At 38.1% G+C, this 16,405-nt stretch overlaps 1 protein-coding gene across 2 annotated transcripts in view; it reads right to left on the reverse strand.

Moving 5' to 3' along the window:
* The window catches only part of KATNBL1 (katanin regulatory subunit B1 like 1), a 49,936-nt gene that overhangs the window by 12,562 nt on the left and 20,969 nt on the right, over positions 1 to 16,405 (reverse strand). For both annotated transcript variants that reach the window (XM_044925249.2, XM_006056012.4), the window contains exons 2-4: positions 2,772 to 2,902; positions 1,815 to 1,855; positions 151 to 430 (exon numbers count right to left, since the gene is read on the reverse strand). In XM_044925249.2, coding sequence (XP_044781184.1) covers positions 151 to 430; positions 1,815 to 1,855; positions 2,772 to 2,888 — 438 coding nt within the window. In that variant the 5' untranslated portion in view covers positions 2,889 to 2,902. The remainder of the gene's footprint in view (positions 1 to 150; positions 431 to 1,814; positions 1,856 to 2,771; positions 2,903 to 16,405) is intronic.

The following is a 16,405-nucleotide window of genomic DNA, read 5'->3' on the forward strand; positions in this document are numbered from 1 at the left end:
TCAAATTTGGTTAATCTAGAAAACTGTTGCAGGGAGTTAAAATCTCTCAAATAGTCTGAATTCAATAAACAGTGAATTATTTTACTAGTAGACTATAGGAAGGAAAAAGTCAATAATTAAAAAAAAAAGTTGTTTATATAAATGACTTACCTCAGAAAAAAAGCCACTATATTTTGATGATGGGCTTTCTGTCTGTGAAGAACCAGAATCACTGGTGTTAATCAAATATGTTCGGCTATCATGCCGTAATTTTTCAGGGAGGTGGCCTGCACAAGCCAGTTCATTTTCTTTATTTGCCATGACACAGCCCCCACTTTTAGGGGACTGCTTTTTTCTGTAACAAGGATTTTGAATAGGATGATGAACTTTCTTTCTTCTATAGATCACCTTACGTAGTTTATCTGGGCTTTTCACAGCTTGTCCAACTGTTCTGTAAAAAGAATTGATTTTCTTAAATGATAAAGAATCATATGAAAAGCTTTAAAAGTTTTTAAGAGACAGACTTAGTAGGCCACATTCTGTGATCACTATCTACTAAAATTAGAAGCAGAATAATTTTTAAAAATCTTAAGTCTTAGATTGAAGAGAAAAATAAAAGGGAAATTACAAACTATCTGGAAAGCAATTAAAAGGATGATACTTTGTACCAAAAGAAAAGGAAGCATCATAATAACTAGATGCTTTTAAAATGTAATGTTACAAGGCATTCACAAAGTATGACAATTAAAACAATTTCTTTTCACCTAATCTTTTTCTAACAAGGTGACACAGTAATTATGCAAGTTTGAATCATGCAAGTCTGAACATATACTTTAATATAAAAGAGAACACTTATTTTGATTAAACCGAAATATATTTAATTTGTTTGAATAAGATAAAACAATAGAGAGCACATCTCATGGTTTAGTAGAGTGGCTCTCAAATGTTTTGGCCTCAGGATGCTTTGCACTCAAATTACTGAGGTCTCAAAAAAATTTTTTGTGAGCAATATCTACTGATATTTGATGAATCAGAATTAAAACATAAAATTTGTTAATTAAAAAAAGATAAGCTCATTACATATTATATAGAATATTTTAAAAAATCCTTTATTTTCTAAAACAAAAAATACAGTGAGAAGAATGGCACTGTTTTGGATTTGTGTAAGATCTCTAATATCTGGTTTAACAGAAAACAGCTGGATCCTCATATCTGTTTCTGCATTCAATATCTTGTATTATGTAGCCTTTGGAAAACTCTACTGTACACCTGGAACAGACTGAAAATGAAGGTTAATAATGTCTTAGTATTTTTCCCTGGAGGAGGAAATGGCAACCCACTCCAGTACTCTTGCCTGGAGAATCCCATGGACAGAGGAGCCTGGCAAGCGATACTCCATAGGGTCACAAAGAGTCATAGGGACATGACTGAAGCGACTTAACACATGCATTGTTATGAAGATAGTTTTGATGTCATAAACTCCTTGAAAGGGCTTTAGGGACCTCCAGGGTCCCAGATCATACTTTGAGAACCAGTGGTTTAATGGAAAGTGCCTTTGGAGTTCAGCAGACCTGAAAGTAAATGTCATTTTTACCACCTTCTGGGTGTATAACCCTAAAGAAAGCCAAAATCTTTTTTTTTTTTTTTTTAACTCATCACTTGTTTAGGGTAATGGTACCCATCTATCTTATACTGATATGTTTAGCGCAGTGTTTGGCACAAAGGAGTTGCTTGACAATAAATTATCATACTAAAACACAGTATTTTTTTCTATTTTCACTCTTATCCAGCTTTCAGTATTTGCTGTTTCCCACGAATTTCAAAGAAGTTCTTACCTAGTTATGTAAGTAGCCAACTGTTTTGGAGATTTCTTAACCTGAAAAACACAAGTAGAGAGTTGCAGCATATTTAAGTTATTTAACCAAGCTATATAAACTTTGTGATTGATGTCAACAAGTCTGAAATTCAAGTTAAACTTTTCAAATAAAGTTATTTACTGTACTGATGCTGTACTTTCAATTATTAGTTACAACAACACTGTATGTATTTTTGACAATGCAACATATCTGTTTGACTAGTTTCCATGCTACTAGTCATACATTAGATATGCAGGGTGCTAAATAAATGGGTTGAGTTTTAATATGGTTTTAAGAAATTATATCATTGCTAACGAGCCTTGCAATGGTGAACAAAAAGCACTTCTGTGATTCCTATAAAATTAAAATATTTAAATTGTATCATATCGAAACAATATAGTGGCCAAAAAGTTTTTAGATTTTGGAATATAAACAGATTTCAATTTTTTATTAATTCTACCTAATTTTGGCAGACTAAGCAAAACTATCACCCTCCCATTTACTCAGAACTACCCATAGACTTAACTGTTTAAACTGTATCAAACTGAATGACTGTGTTTCCCTGAAATTCCTATGTTCAAACCCTAAATCACCCCCTCCCCAGAGTGATGGTATTAAGAGGGAGGGCTTTCAGGAGGTGATTAGCTCATGAGGGTAAAACCCCATGAACAGGATTTGTGTCCTTATAAAAGAGAGTAGAGAATTTGCTCTCTCTCCTTCCACCATGTGAGGAGGTAGATGACAGCTATCTATGAATCAGCAAGTAGACACTTATTGGATACCAACTCTGCTATGGCCATGATCTTGGACTTCTCAGGCCCTAAAACAGTGAGAAATAAATTTCTGTTGTTTATGAGCCATCCAGTCTCTGGTATAATGCTGTGGCTATCTAAACAGACTGAGATACTGTCTTAATTCTAGAAACCATGGACTTACCTCCTTCATGTTCTTATTAGTGAAATTAGAGATCCTTTTTCTAGGAAGATCAATGGAATGATCCTCAGTATTATTACAAAAGTTGCGTTTTTTAACATTGTGGGTTTCAGATGCCATAATCTCTTAAATACCTAGACAAAAAATAAAAATAATAAACAGAAAATACAAAAAGCAAAAGAGCCTAATCTTTTCCTTAGCACACATAAAAATAGAACAGCTCTATGCTGCATAAAAGAGGCTTACAAGTACAGCAGAGGACATAAAGGCATACCTCAATTTATTGCACTTCACAGATTTTTTTTTTAAACAAATTCAAAGTCTGTGGGAACCTTGCATCAAGGAAGTCCATTGGCACCATTTGTCCAGCATTTTGTTAACTTCGTGTCTGTGTCATATTTTGGTAATTCTCACAATATTTCATACCTCTCCATATTTGTTACAACGTTCTGTGATTAGAGCTCTTTGATGCTACTACTATAATTGTTTTTGAGCAACACAATGTGTCCATATAAGGTGATAAACTTAACTGATAAATGTGTGTGCTCTGACCGCTCCACTGACCAGCAAGTCCCATCTCTCTCCCTATTCCCTAAGGCACAACAATATTGAAATTGGTTAATGAACAACCCTACCATGGCCTCTAAGTGTTCAAGTGAAAGGAAGAGTCACAAGTCTCTCCCCTTAAATCAAAAGCTAGAAATGATAAACCATAGTAAGGAGGGCATGTCAAAAAGTAAGAAGACTAAAAGCCAGGCCATGTGCACCAGTCAATTAAGCTGTGAATACAAAAGAAAAGTTCTTGAAGGAAATAAAAAGTGTCATTGCAGTGAACACATGAATGGTAAAGTGAAACAGCCTCATTGCTGATATGAAAACGTTTTAGTGACCTGGATAGAAGTTCAAACTAGCCACAATATTCCTTTAGGCCAAAACGTATTCCAGAGCAGGGTCCTAACTCTTTTTAATTCTTTAAATGCTGAGAGGTAAAACATCCAGAAGAAAAGTTTGAAGCTAGCAGAGGTTAATTCATGGTCGCAAAGAGTTGGACACGACTGGGCGACTGAACTGAACTGAACTGAAGGGAAAAAGTCATCTCTCTGACACAGAAGTGCAAGTCGAAGCAGTAAGTGCTGTTGCAGAACTACAGCAGGTTATCCAGAAGGATCTAGCTAATTAATGAAGGTGGCTATACTAAATGATAGAGTTTTCTATGGAGATGAAACAGCCTTCTGTTGCAAGAAGATGCCAACTAGGACTTTCATAGCTAGGAGAGAAGTCAAACCTTATCTTCAAAATTTCAAAGGACGGTTTGGCTGTCTTGTTAGGGGCTAACGTGTTTGATGACTTTAAGCTGAAGACAATGCTCATTTACCATTCCCCAAATCCTAGGGCCCTTAAGAACTATGCTAAATCAACTCCACCTGTGCTCTCTAAGTGGAACAAAAAAGCCTGGATGAAAGCACATCTGTGTACAACATGGTTTACTGAAGTTTATAAGCCCACTGTTGAGACTGACTGCTCAGGTTAAAAAAAAAAAAAAAAAGACTTCTTTCAAAATATTACTGCTCATCCACAATGCACCTGGTCACCCAAGAGCTCTGATGGAGATATACGATGAGATTCATGTTGTCTTCATGCCTAACACAACAACCATTCTGCAATCGTCTACGGATCATGAAGCAATTTTGACTTTTAAGTATAATTACTTAAAAAAATATATTTTGGAAGGCTACACAGCAGAGTAAACTGAAAACCTTCTAGAACAGATTCACCATTCTAGACACCATTACAAAACATTCTTGATTCATGGGAAGTCAAAATATCAACAATAACAGGATTTTGGAGGAGTTGATTCCAACCCTAATGGACAATTTTGAGGGGTTCAAGACTTCAGTAGAGGAAGTAACTACAGATGCGGTGGAAACAGCAAAAGGACTGGAATTAGAAGTGGAGCTGGAAGATGTGACTGGACTGCTACAATTTCACAATAAAACTAACAGATGAGGGGCTGCTTTTTCTGGATGAGCAAAGAAAGCAGGTCCTTGAGATGGAATCAACTCTTGGTGAAGATGCTGTGGAAACTGTTGAAATGACACAAAATAATTCAGAATATTGCACAAACTTAGTTGATAAAGAAGTGGCAGGATTTGAGAGGACTGACACCAATTTTGAAAGAAGTTCAGCTGTGGGTAAAGTGCTATGAAACAGCACTGCATGCCAGAGAAACTGTGAAGGGAAGTGTGAATCAGTGTGGCAAATTTCACTGCTGTCTTATTTAGGAAATCGTCACAGCCACTCCAACCTTCAGGATCCACCTCCCTGATCAGTTAGTAGCCATCAACGTTGAGACAAGAACTTCCACCAGCTAAGAGATTATGACTTGTCGAAGGCTCCAATGATGGTTAGCATTTTTTTAGCACTAAAGTATTTTTATTTTATTTTTTTGACCAAATTGCACAACTTGCAAAATCTTATGTTCCCCATCTGGGTATGGAACCCACGCCCGATGCAGTGGAAGCACAAAGTCCTAATCACTAGACCACCAGGGAATTACCAGCAATAAAGAATTTTCAAGTTAAGGCATGTACATTTTTTTGACATAATGTTATGGTACACTTAATGGACTACATGTAGTATAGTGTAAACATAACTTTCATGTACATTAGAAAAACAAAAAATTTGTGTGACTTGCTATATTAAGGTGGTCTGAAACCAAATCTGCAGTATCTCTGAGATATGAATGTAGTTCTAAGTTAAACATTTTTTAAAGCCTTAAACACAGAGGGAAGCACGAGGCAGGGCATTCCAGAAAATTAAAATTCTGTTCTCTTTCTTAAATTGCAAACAGTTACAATAATATGGCATGTACTTTTGACAACATGTCAATCTTCCCATTTTCCTTATCACAAGCCATGTATTAAAGTTTATGAAATCAGGTCTAATAGTAGTGGTATCTTGACATTCAAACACATTCAAGCCTAAATTTCTGGAATCAAATCACTGGGTCATATACAACCATAAGCAGTCAGGGGACCCAAAATTGGATTATATATATTTGACTTGTTTTATACCTAATTTTTAAATTTTTCTTTCATTCATGTAACTAGCTCTCCAGAGTTTTCTTCCACTTTTGAAAAAAATAACCCACACCTTGTTACTCCTCCAATTATATTCAAGGGTGGAAAAAAGATGCTGTGACTTCATTTATGTAGGGGCTTTCCAGTTGGTGCTAGTGGTGAAGAATCCATCTGCCAATGCAGGAAACACAAGAGATGCACGTTTCATCCCTGGGTTGGGAAGATCCCCTGACATCCAAAATGGCAACCCACTCCAGAATTCATGGATGGAAAATTCCATGGATGGAGGAGCCTGGTGGGCTAGGACATGAGGCTGCAAAGAGTTGGACACAACTGAGTTGTTTTTATTTCCATTTATGTAATAGAGGAAATTAGTAATTTTCCCATTTGCACTCAAGTTTCACACAGCAAATTTATTTCAGGTCATGGCCTGAAAACCAAGTTTCTCCCTCATCTTTTCTTTATACATTTACTGAGTATTCACTATATGCCAGGCCAGATGGAGGTCTTGTTCTACAGAATCATTTAGGAAGCTTTTTGAAAGTATATATTTCTGGGCCTAATTTCATGAAAACTACTATTTATTTAATGGCCACACTGCATAGCTGGTGGGATCTTAGATCCCCAACCAGGAATAGAACTTGGGCCTTCAGCAGTGAAGTCATGGAGTCGTTAACCATTGGGCAAACACGGAGTTCCCCTGGACCCTAATTTCAGCCTATAACTCAGCAGGTATCAGGAAAAAAGCCCAAAACAAGTATACATTTAGGAAGCCCCACAGGTATTTCCAATGCACATTCTTAGTTAAAAAAAATTGACTTAGCTGAACTGAATTTTCCAAAAATATGTACAAACACATGAAATTCTGCCATCAATTTCAAGGTATTCTAAAATTTATTGCTGCTAATTCATGGACAGCCCATCCACTTGTGCCCTCAAGTTCAGGAACCTCTAGTATAAGACTTTTATTAAAGCAAATAAATGACTGCAGTAATACAATAAGCACATTGACAGAGGGGCACCCATGCAAGTCAGCAAAGCTCCAGTGAGGAGAGTCTTCTAGGGCAAACAGCACACTGAGAAAACAGCATGTGCAAAACTGAAAGGCATGAGCAACATGAATTGTTTGGCAATCTCTTAAGTAGATGCATGTGACTAGAGCTTAGGCTGGGGGTGAGCTGCAGTGGAGAGATAAGTGAGGCTGGAGAGACAGGCAGAAACACGACGGTAAAGGATCTTGGCCACAGGGTTGTTTTCTTTTTTTGTAAGGGGACTGAACACATGCAATTACATTTACCTTTCCCTGAAATCCTATTACAATGACAGTAAGGAAGATTTTAAAGGCATAACCACCAAAAGGACAAAGAACAGAAGATGAGGTGATGGCAACAACATTTTGGAAACGCAAAGCTTTAGGGATAAGAAACAGCAGATCTGAGAAAGCCAAACCCTAAAGCATCAGTGAGGAAAGATGAAAAGCAGAATCCTCCAAAGGTTTAGAAACTGGCAATACTGAGGGCCTTAAGAAGAGGGATAAAGGTGCACTTAGAAACAACCATTTAAGACACAGAGTCCTAGATCTCCTTCCCCATTCCAGTAAAAGTCTGGAGCTTTACCATGTGGAAAATCTAAAACAGTCTTTGCAATAGGAAACATCAGGCACAAATGAGAGTGAGAGGAACATATTCTAAACAGGGGGATCAAGTGAAAGTTTACTTATTAAATGTTAAGACCGCTACCTTTCTACCACTTGCCTCACAGAGGCTTGCAGCCAGGCTTAAATACTCCAGAGAAGAGTATAGAAGATGTTTCTCTGGGAACTCTAGTTAGTCCCAGAGGAAAACACACGCAAACACTCCTAAAAATACTGACATCAGTGATGGTCAAAGTCCCCAAAGAACTGTTTTATGTTTTGATTATGGTGGTAATTAGGGTAAATTTCTCCTGTATGTAAAATACCTCAATAAACCCAACTTTCAAAAAAATCCTCACGAGATAAGAATAAACTGCATCTATGAAGCACAAATGAGACAAAAACAAACTGACAAAGACTCTTGGAAATTAAAAATAGGATGTAGTGATTAAGCTGGCAGAAAACTCAACTGAAGCTGGAAACGAAGTTGAGGGTATCTCCTAGAACTTAGGGTAAAAAGACTAAAATATACACATATATACAAAAAACCCAGATTAGCTTATAGGCAGCAACATCCAAATAAACAGATTTTCAGAAAGAACACAGAAAAAACCCAAAGAGGAAATCAAAGAAATAACTGAAAACTGTTCACGGTTGAAGAACATGAATTCTCAAATTGCAGGCACACACTAACGGTCAGTACTGCAGATGGAAACAGACCTGCAAGGCACATCACTGTCACATTTCAGAGCACCAGGAAAGCCAGACAACAACGAACAAATCAGCACCCCCTACCAAACCCAAAGCAAGTCACGCACAAATGGTAAAGACAGAACAATACCTTCAAAATTCTTAGGAAGCTTAAATTTTTATATCCTGACTAAACATCACCTGAGTGCAAATGCAGAAAAAAAAAAAATCTTCAGAAACTCCCAAGTTCCAAAAACGAATTCTTCCTGTACCAATCTGAGAAGTCATAGGAAAAAATTAGAAATACAAGAAATGGAGAGCCAGCAAGGGAAAGTGACAAGAACCATTCTCACGATGGTTATGAAGAAAGATCGCACGATGAAGGCTGTGCACCAGAAGCACACAGCAACTGGATCCGGTTAGCAGACTGAAGGGAGAAGTCCTCACATAAATGAACCTGATTTATTATACCTGGGGCTATTAGAGAAGAGACGGAGAGAACCGAGGGAGAGTCCCAAGGCAGCAGCGCATGTATCAAGCACTAAAAGAAAAGAACTGTCAACCCAGAATTTCCTGTGTGGGAGAAATATCCTTCAGGGGTGAAGGAGAAACCAAGACATTATCAAATAAAAGGAAATTAAAGAAGGACTCTTAGAACAACAGGGAGATAAAACAAAAATGATACGTTAAATTATGTTTGAGGGTTGAAACAAAAATTATAACACTATTTGATGTGGTTCAAAATACATGTAGTGGAATGTTTTAAGACAATTATGTTGTAGGGAAAGACAGAGAGACATAAAGGGAGGTAAAGTTTCTGCATTTCACTCAAGCAGACTATGATAAAATACAGATGTGTAATGTAATACCTAGAACTATTTGCTAGAAGCTACTGCTACTGCTATATCAAGAAATACACTAAAAATAATATAGATAAATCAAGATGTAATGTTTAAAATGTGTTCAAATAATTCATAGAAAGGCAAGAAAAGAGAAACAGAAGATATTTGAAATGGGAAATATAATTAGTACTTTTCAATTCAAGATCTCAAATTGTTTACCAGTCTTCCTTAATCAGGTAGAATATTCTGGTCACCAACGTTAGACAAATTGTCTTCCCTCTGCACTCGGGAATAAGTTTCTTTCAGCTAAACTACAGATAAAAACACGGAGCCAGAGGATGGGATCAGGTTTAAAGTCAGTCAGGTTTAAACACTGAAGTGATAAGCTGGAGTAATAAATATACGGATAACTAAGGGGAAAGGGGAAGAGTGGGATGAACTGGGAGACTGGGATTGGCATACATACACTACTGATACTCTGTATAAATTAGATTAACTAATGAGAACCTACTGTGTAGCACAGGGAACTCAATTCAATGTTCAGTGGTGACCTGAATGGGAAGGAAACCCAAAAGACAGGGAATATATGTATGTGTGTACATATATATATAGTTGATCCACTTTGTTGGACAGAGAAAACCAACACAACACTGTAAAGCAACGATACTCCAATAAAAATTAAATTAAAAAAACAAACACACAAAAAGCCACAATGAGATATTGCATCACAACCACCTGTATGGCTGTAACAAAAATGACAACCAATAGCAAATGTTGAGAGGGATATGGAGAAACCTGCATTTCCACACATTACTGTGGGAGTGTAAAATGGTAGTCTGCAGTTTCCTAAAATGTTAAATATAGATTTACCGTGTTGTTGTTGTAGTTTAGTCGTTAAGTTGTGTCTGACTCTTTGTGACCCATGGACTGTAGCCCTCCAGGCTCCTCTATCCATGGAATTTCCTAGGCAAGAATACTGGAATGGGTTGCCATTTCCTCCTCCAATGCATCTCCCTAACCCAGGGATCAAACCTATGTCTCCTGCGTCTTCTGCACTACAAGTGGATTCTTTCCCACTGAGCCACCAGGGAAGCGCTAGATTTACTGTATGACCCAGCAATTTCACATCTACATATTTACTTGTGAGAAATCAAAGTTCTTCATTGTTTGTTCTTCAGTTGCCCAGTCGTGTCTGACTCTTTGCGACCTCATGGACCCCTTCAACATGCCAGGCCTCCCTGCCCCTCATCATCTCCTGAAGTTTGCCCAAGTTCATGTCCATTACATCGATGATACCATCCAGCCATCTCATCCTCTGATGCCCTCTTCTCCTTCTGCCCTCAATCTTTCCCAGCATCAAGGACTTTTCCATGAGTCAGCTGTTCGCATCAGATGACCAAAATACTGGAGTTTCAGCTTCAGCATCAGCCCTTCCAATGAGTATTCAGGGTTGATTTCTCTTAAGATTGACTGGTTTGACCCCCTTGCTGTCTGAGGGACTCTCAAGTCTTCTCCAGCACCATAGTTCAGAAGCATCAATTCTTCAGCCCTCCAGCTTCTTTACGGTGCATCTCTCACAATCATACGTGGCCACTGGGAACACCATATCCTTGACTATACAAACCTTTGTCAGCCGGGTAATGTTTCTGCTTTTCAACACTCTAAGTGTGTCTTAGCTTGTCTTCCAATTTCATGGCAGCAGTCACCATCTGCAGTGATCTTAGAGCCCAAGAAGAGGAAAGCTGCCACTACTTCCACCTTTTCCCCTCTATTTGTCATGAAGTAATGGGGCCGGATGCAATGATCTTAGTTTTTTTAATACTTAGTTTTAAGCCGTCTCTTTCACTCTCCTTCACCCTCATCAAGAGGCTCTTTAGTTCCTCTTTGCTTTCTGTCCTCTGGCCATGGGAATTCCTAGGCAAGACAACTGGAGTGCGTTGCCATTTCCTCCTCCAAGGGATCTTCCTGACCCAGGATCAAACCTGTATCTCCTGCATCTCCTGCATTGTAGGCTGATTCTTTACCACTGAGCCACCAGCGAAGCCCTAGATTTACTGTATAACCCAGAAATTTCAGTCCTACATACATACATACTCATGAGAAATGAAAGTTTATGTCCACACAAAAATGTGTGTGCAAATGATCATAACAACATTATTCAGAACATCCAAAAAGTGGAAATGACCCAAATGTTTATCAACTGGTGGATCGAGAAACAAAAAGTACTATGTCTGGAACATTACTCAGTAATAAAAAAGAAATGAAATACTAATACATGTCACAATATGTATGAACCCTGGGCTAAGTGAAAGAAGGCAAACACAAAAGACTATATATTACATGATTCCATTTATATGAAATGTCCATAAAAGTAAAATCTATAGAGACAGAAAGCAGATTAGTGGTTGCCTAGGGCTGGATTGGGAGTGGGAATAAATACAAATGGGCACAGGGCTCTTTGGTGGGCAATGGAGATATTCTAAAATTAGATTTGGGTTGGTAACTACATAATTCTATGTGTACTTATAAATAGTGAACTGTACATTTAAAATAGGTAAATTTTACAGTATATAAATTATACAAAAGTTTTAAAAAAGAAAACAAATTATCAACATTGTAATAATAAAATCTCATTACAAAGAATCTTTATACTATACATTCCATTTTGCTTTGTGTCATATGCATTTATTTGGTAGTAAATGATCAAGACCATCTCCAAGAAAAAGAAATGCAAAAAGGCAAAATGGTTGTCTGAGGAGGCCTTATAAATAGCTGAGAAAAGAAGAGAAGTAAAAGGCAAAGGAGAAAAGGAAAGATATAATCATTTGAATGCAGAGTTCCAAAGAATAGCAAGGAGAGAGAAAGCCTTCCTCAGTGATCAATGCAAAGAAACAGACGAAAAAGAATGGGAATGCCTAGAGAACTCTGCAAGAAAATCAGAGATACCAAAGGAACATTTTATGCAAAGATAGGCACAATGAAGGACAGAAATGGTATGGGCCTAACAGAAGCAGAAGATATTAAGAAGAGGTGGCAAGAATACACCGTACAAAAAAGATCTTCATGACCCAGATAACCACGATGGTGGAATCACTCACCTAGAGCCAGAAATCCTGGAGTCTGAACTCAAGTGGGGCTTAAGTTCAGTTCAGTTCAGTCGCTCAGTTGTGTCTGACTCTTTGCGACCCCATGAATCGCAGCACGCCAGGCCTCCCTGTCCATCACCAACTCCCGGAGTTCACTCAGACTCACGTCCATCGAGTCAGTGATGCCATCCAGCTATCTCATCCTCTGTCGTGCCCTTCTCCTTCTGCCCCCAATCCCTCCCAGCATCAGAGTCTTTTCCAATGAGTCAACTCTTCGCATGAGGTGGCAAAAGTACTGGAGTTTCAGCTTTAGCATCATTCCTTCCAAAGAACACCCAGCGCTGATCTCCTTCAGAATGGACTGGTTGGATCTCCTTGCAGTCCAAGGGACTCTCAAGAGTCTTCTCCAACACCACAGTTCAAAAGCATCAATTCTTCAGTGCTCAGCCTTCTTCACAGTCCAACTCTCACATCCATACATGACTACAGGAAAAACCATAGCCTTGACTAGACAGACCTTTGTTGGCAAAGTAATGTCTCTGCTTTTGAATATGCTATCTGGTTGGTCATAAAGCATCAATACAAACAAAGCTAGTGGATGTGATGGAATTCCAGTTGAGCTATTTCAAATCCTAAAAGATTATGCTGTGAAAGTACTGCACTCAATATGCCAGCAAATGTGGAAAACTCAGCAGTGGCCACAGGACTGGAAAAGGTCAGTTTTCATTCCAATCCCAAAGAAAGGCAATGCCAAAAAACGTTCAAACTACTGCACAATCGCACTCATCTCACATGTTAGCAAAGTAAAGTTCAAAATTCTCCAAGCCAGGCTTCAACAGTATGTGAACCATGAACATCTAGATTTTCAAGCTGGATTTAGAAAATGCAGAGGAACCAGAGATCAAATTGACAACATCTCTTGGATCATCAAAAAAGCAAGAGAGTTCCAGAAAAACATCTACTTCTGCTTTATTGACTATGCCAAAGCTTTTGACTATGTGGATCACAACACACTGTGGAAAATTCTTAAAGAGATAGGAATACCAGAACACCTGATCTGCCTCCTGAGAAAACTGTATGCAGATCAAGAAGCAACAGTTAGAACTGGACATGGAACAACAGACTGGTTCAAATTGGAAAAGGAGTATGTCAAGGTTGTATATTGTCACCCTATTTATTTAACTTCTATGCAGAGTACATTATGTGAAATGCCAGGCTGGATGAAGTGCAAGCTGGAATCAAGATTGCCAGGAGAAGTATCAATAACTTCATATACGCAAATGACACCCCCCTTATGGCAGAAAGTGAAGAACTAAAGAGACTCTTAATGAAAGTGAATAAGAAGAGTAAAAAAGTTGACTTAAAACTCAACATTCAGAAAGCTAAATCATGGCATCTGGTCCCATCACTTCATGGCAAATAGGTGGGGACACAATGGAAACAGTGAGAGACTTTATTTTGAGAGGCTCCAAAATCACTGCGGACGGTGACTGCAGCCATGAAATCTGACACTTGCTCCTTGAAAGAAAAGCTATAACGAACCTAGACAGCATATTAAAAAAGAGAGACATTACTTTGCCAAAAGAGGTCCGTCTAGTCAAAGGTATAATTTTTCCAGTAGTCATGTATGGATGTGAGAGTTGGACTATAAAGAAAGTTGAGCCCTGAAGATTTGATGCTTTTGAACTGTGGTGTTGGAGAAGACTCTTGAGAGTCCCTTGGACTGCAAGGAGATCCAACCAGTCCATCCTAAAGGAAATCAGTCCTGAACATTCATTGAAGGACTGATACTGAAGCTGAAACTCCAATACTTTGGCCACCTGATGTGAAGAACTGACTCATTAGAAAATACCCTGATGCTGGGAAAGATTGAAGGCAGGAGGAGAAAGGGATGGCAGAGGATGAGATGGTTGGATGGCATCACCGACTTGACAGATGTGAGTTTGAGCAAGCTTCAGGAGTTGGTGATGGACAGGGAAGCCTGGCATGCAGCAGTCCATGGGGCTGCAAAGAGTTAAGACAGGACTGAGCAACTGAACTGAACTTTCCTGGGCTATCACACAGGATTATACTTTTCCCCAAGAGCATTTAACAGTGTTATTCAAATAGCTAAAAGCACTTACTGAGGTTTCTAGGTGTTTCCTAAACTCCATTTGATAATACAGGCAAAGAGAATAATCTGAAGTAGGACTAAGAGTAGTCGAAAGCAGTGGTAAGAAACTGGAAAGGACACTCTTTTAATGAAAAAAGAATAAAAGGAAACAGGCCTTAAGAGAATAAAAGCAAAGAGATAACTAATCTGAATTTGGATATAGGGGAGCATGTTTTCTTAAATCAAGACAATAAAGTGATTGCTTATGGGTATTTTCTTGAGAAGGTAGAAAAATGAGTGGCATTGTAGAAGAAGCTGAAGGGATGAATTCCTTTTCTGTTATATAATACTTATCTCCTACCATAAAGATGAAAAGGGCTCTATTAGGATAATCTTAAAAAGGCTATCAAATCAAAAGACTAAATAATTTTAAATATTACTTAGATACTTCTCATCTACTCACAACAATGAGAAAAGCTCATCATACATAAATGAAACATGTCTGGACTTTTGTCTCCAGTAAGTTACAGCTCAAGATCAAATGAACTTAAGCTTTATTTTTACATCAGTATGCTATAGCATATCTATTATTTGCACTGTGTTTAACTCTGCAACTTAACTAGGCAATTTCATTCCTCATCTTGAAAACTCTGCATAGGTGTACATAGAATTATAATAATAATTATTCCTGGTATCAGTGATTCTCCTCCAATCACCACCATAGAATCACTCGCATCACAAAGAGCGTGAACTGTATTCCCTCAGAGTCTTGAGGCTTAAAACTCACCACGATTATATAGTGCTGCTGCTGCTGCTAAGTCGCTTCAGTCGTATCCGACTCTGTGCGACCCCAGAGACGGCAGCCCACCAGGCTCCCCTGTCCCGGGGATTCTCCAGGCAAGAACACTGGAGTGGGTTGCCATTTCCGTCTCCAATGCATGAAAGTGAAAAGTGACAGTGAAGTCGCTCAGTCGTGTCCGACTCTTCGAGACCTCCTGGACTGCAGCCTGCCAGGCTCCTCCGTCCATAGGATTTTCCAGGCAAGAGTACTGGAGTGGGGTGCCATTGCCTATTGTATAGTAGTTAGATATAAAGAGGCTTTCAAATCTAAAGCTTCAGCCTAATATTTTTTTTCCACCTAGAGAGATCAAGTAACTTGCCCAAAGGCACTTAGCTAGCTAGTGGCAGAACGTAGGGCACAGAACCTATGCTATTCTACCACATCTTTGATTTCACTAACTGAATCCAATTCATTTCCAACTACAAGAGAGTCACCATTTTCAATTCTGAATAGTCAAATAAGATGAGAGTGCCAATTTTTCTGAGGAGATGACAAGAGAGGGACAAATGAACATAAACTATAATGGAGCCTTCCCTTCCCTTATCCTATAAGGGCAACCTTTTTTCTCTCTTCCAGGGCCCATTAGGGAGTTTAAAGGGCTTAAAGACAAATCAGAGGTTTCCCCAAGAGACAGATGCCACACACAAAATGAAAAGGAAAATGAACATGGACTTTTTCCCTCAAGAATTTCAGTGCAGGAGAGAGGCACAGAAGGTAAATTGAGATTTTATGGGGCAGTCTTTAGGGCCTGGAGATGCTGATTCTTTCCCCCTAAATTCAGTTATCAGACTCTAAATAAATGCTTTGGTATCTTAAGTCAAATAATGGAATTTGGATCAGGTTAAAAAACAAGGTGATAAAAAAGGAATTGAGAACGCCAAAAGTGACTGAAATGGGATCAGTTACTTACTACTGAATATTAAAAACACTATTTTCAAATAATGTCTTGTGAAGTGGAAGAATAATAAAAAAATAACAGTATTATAAAAGGCAGGACAGAAAATTAAAAGCACAATATAATTCTGGCTTTTCAAAAGATATATGTATATAATCAATACATTCAAAAGAGCTCTATCAAACATTAACAGAAGTTATTTATGCTGGTAGAATTACAGGTAAGTTTTTTCCCTACATTTACACACTTCTCTATTTTCTACTATGAATCTGAAATATTTTCAGTTTGAATAATATTCTAACTTAATGAGGTTATAAAAAGAAGTCTTATAAAAAAGCAGCTAAATTATATAAAGTACCTTATAGTAAAAAAGTGAGAAAGGTATAAGTGTCAACACAAAGAGGTAACATTTCATAGGAATTTAACTTTTCCAAAATTAGGGCAAGTCCATCCAACTTTCTTAGTTCTGGCCTTCTCA

Source organism: Bubalus bubalis, chromosome 11 (assembly GCF_019923935.1).
Source record: "Bubalus bubalis isolate 160015118507 breed Murrah chromosome 11, NDDB_SH_1, whole genome shotgun sequence".
NCBI classification, from domain to species: domain Eukaryota; kingdom Metazoa; phylum Chordata; class Mammalia; order Artiodactyla; family Bovidae; genus Bubalus; species Bubalus bubalis.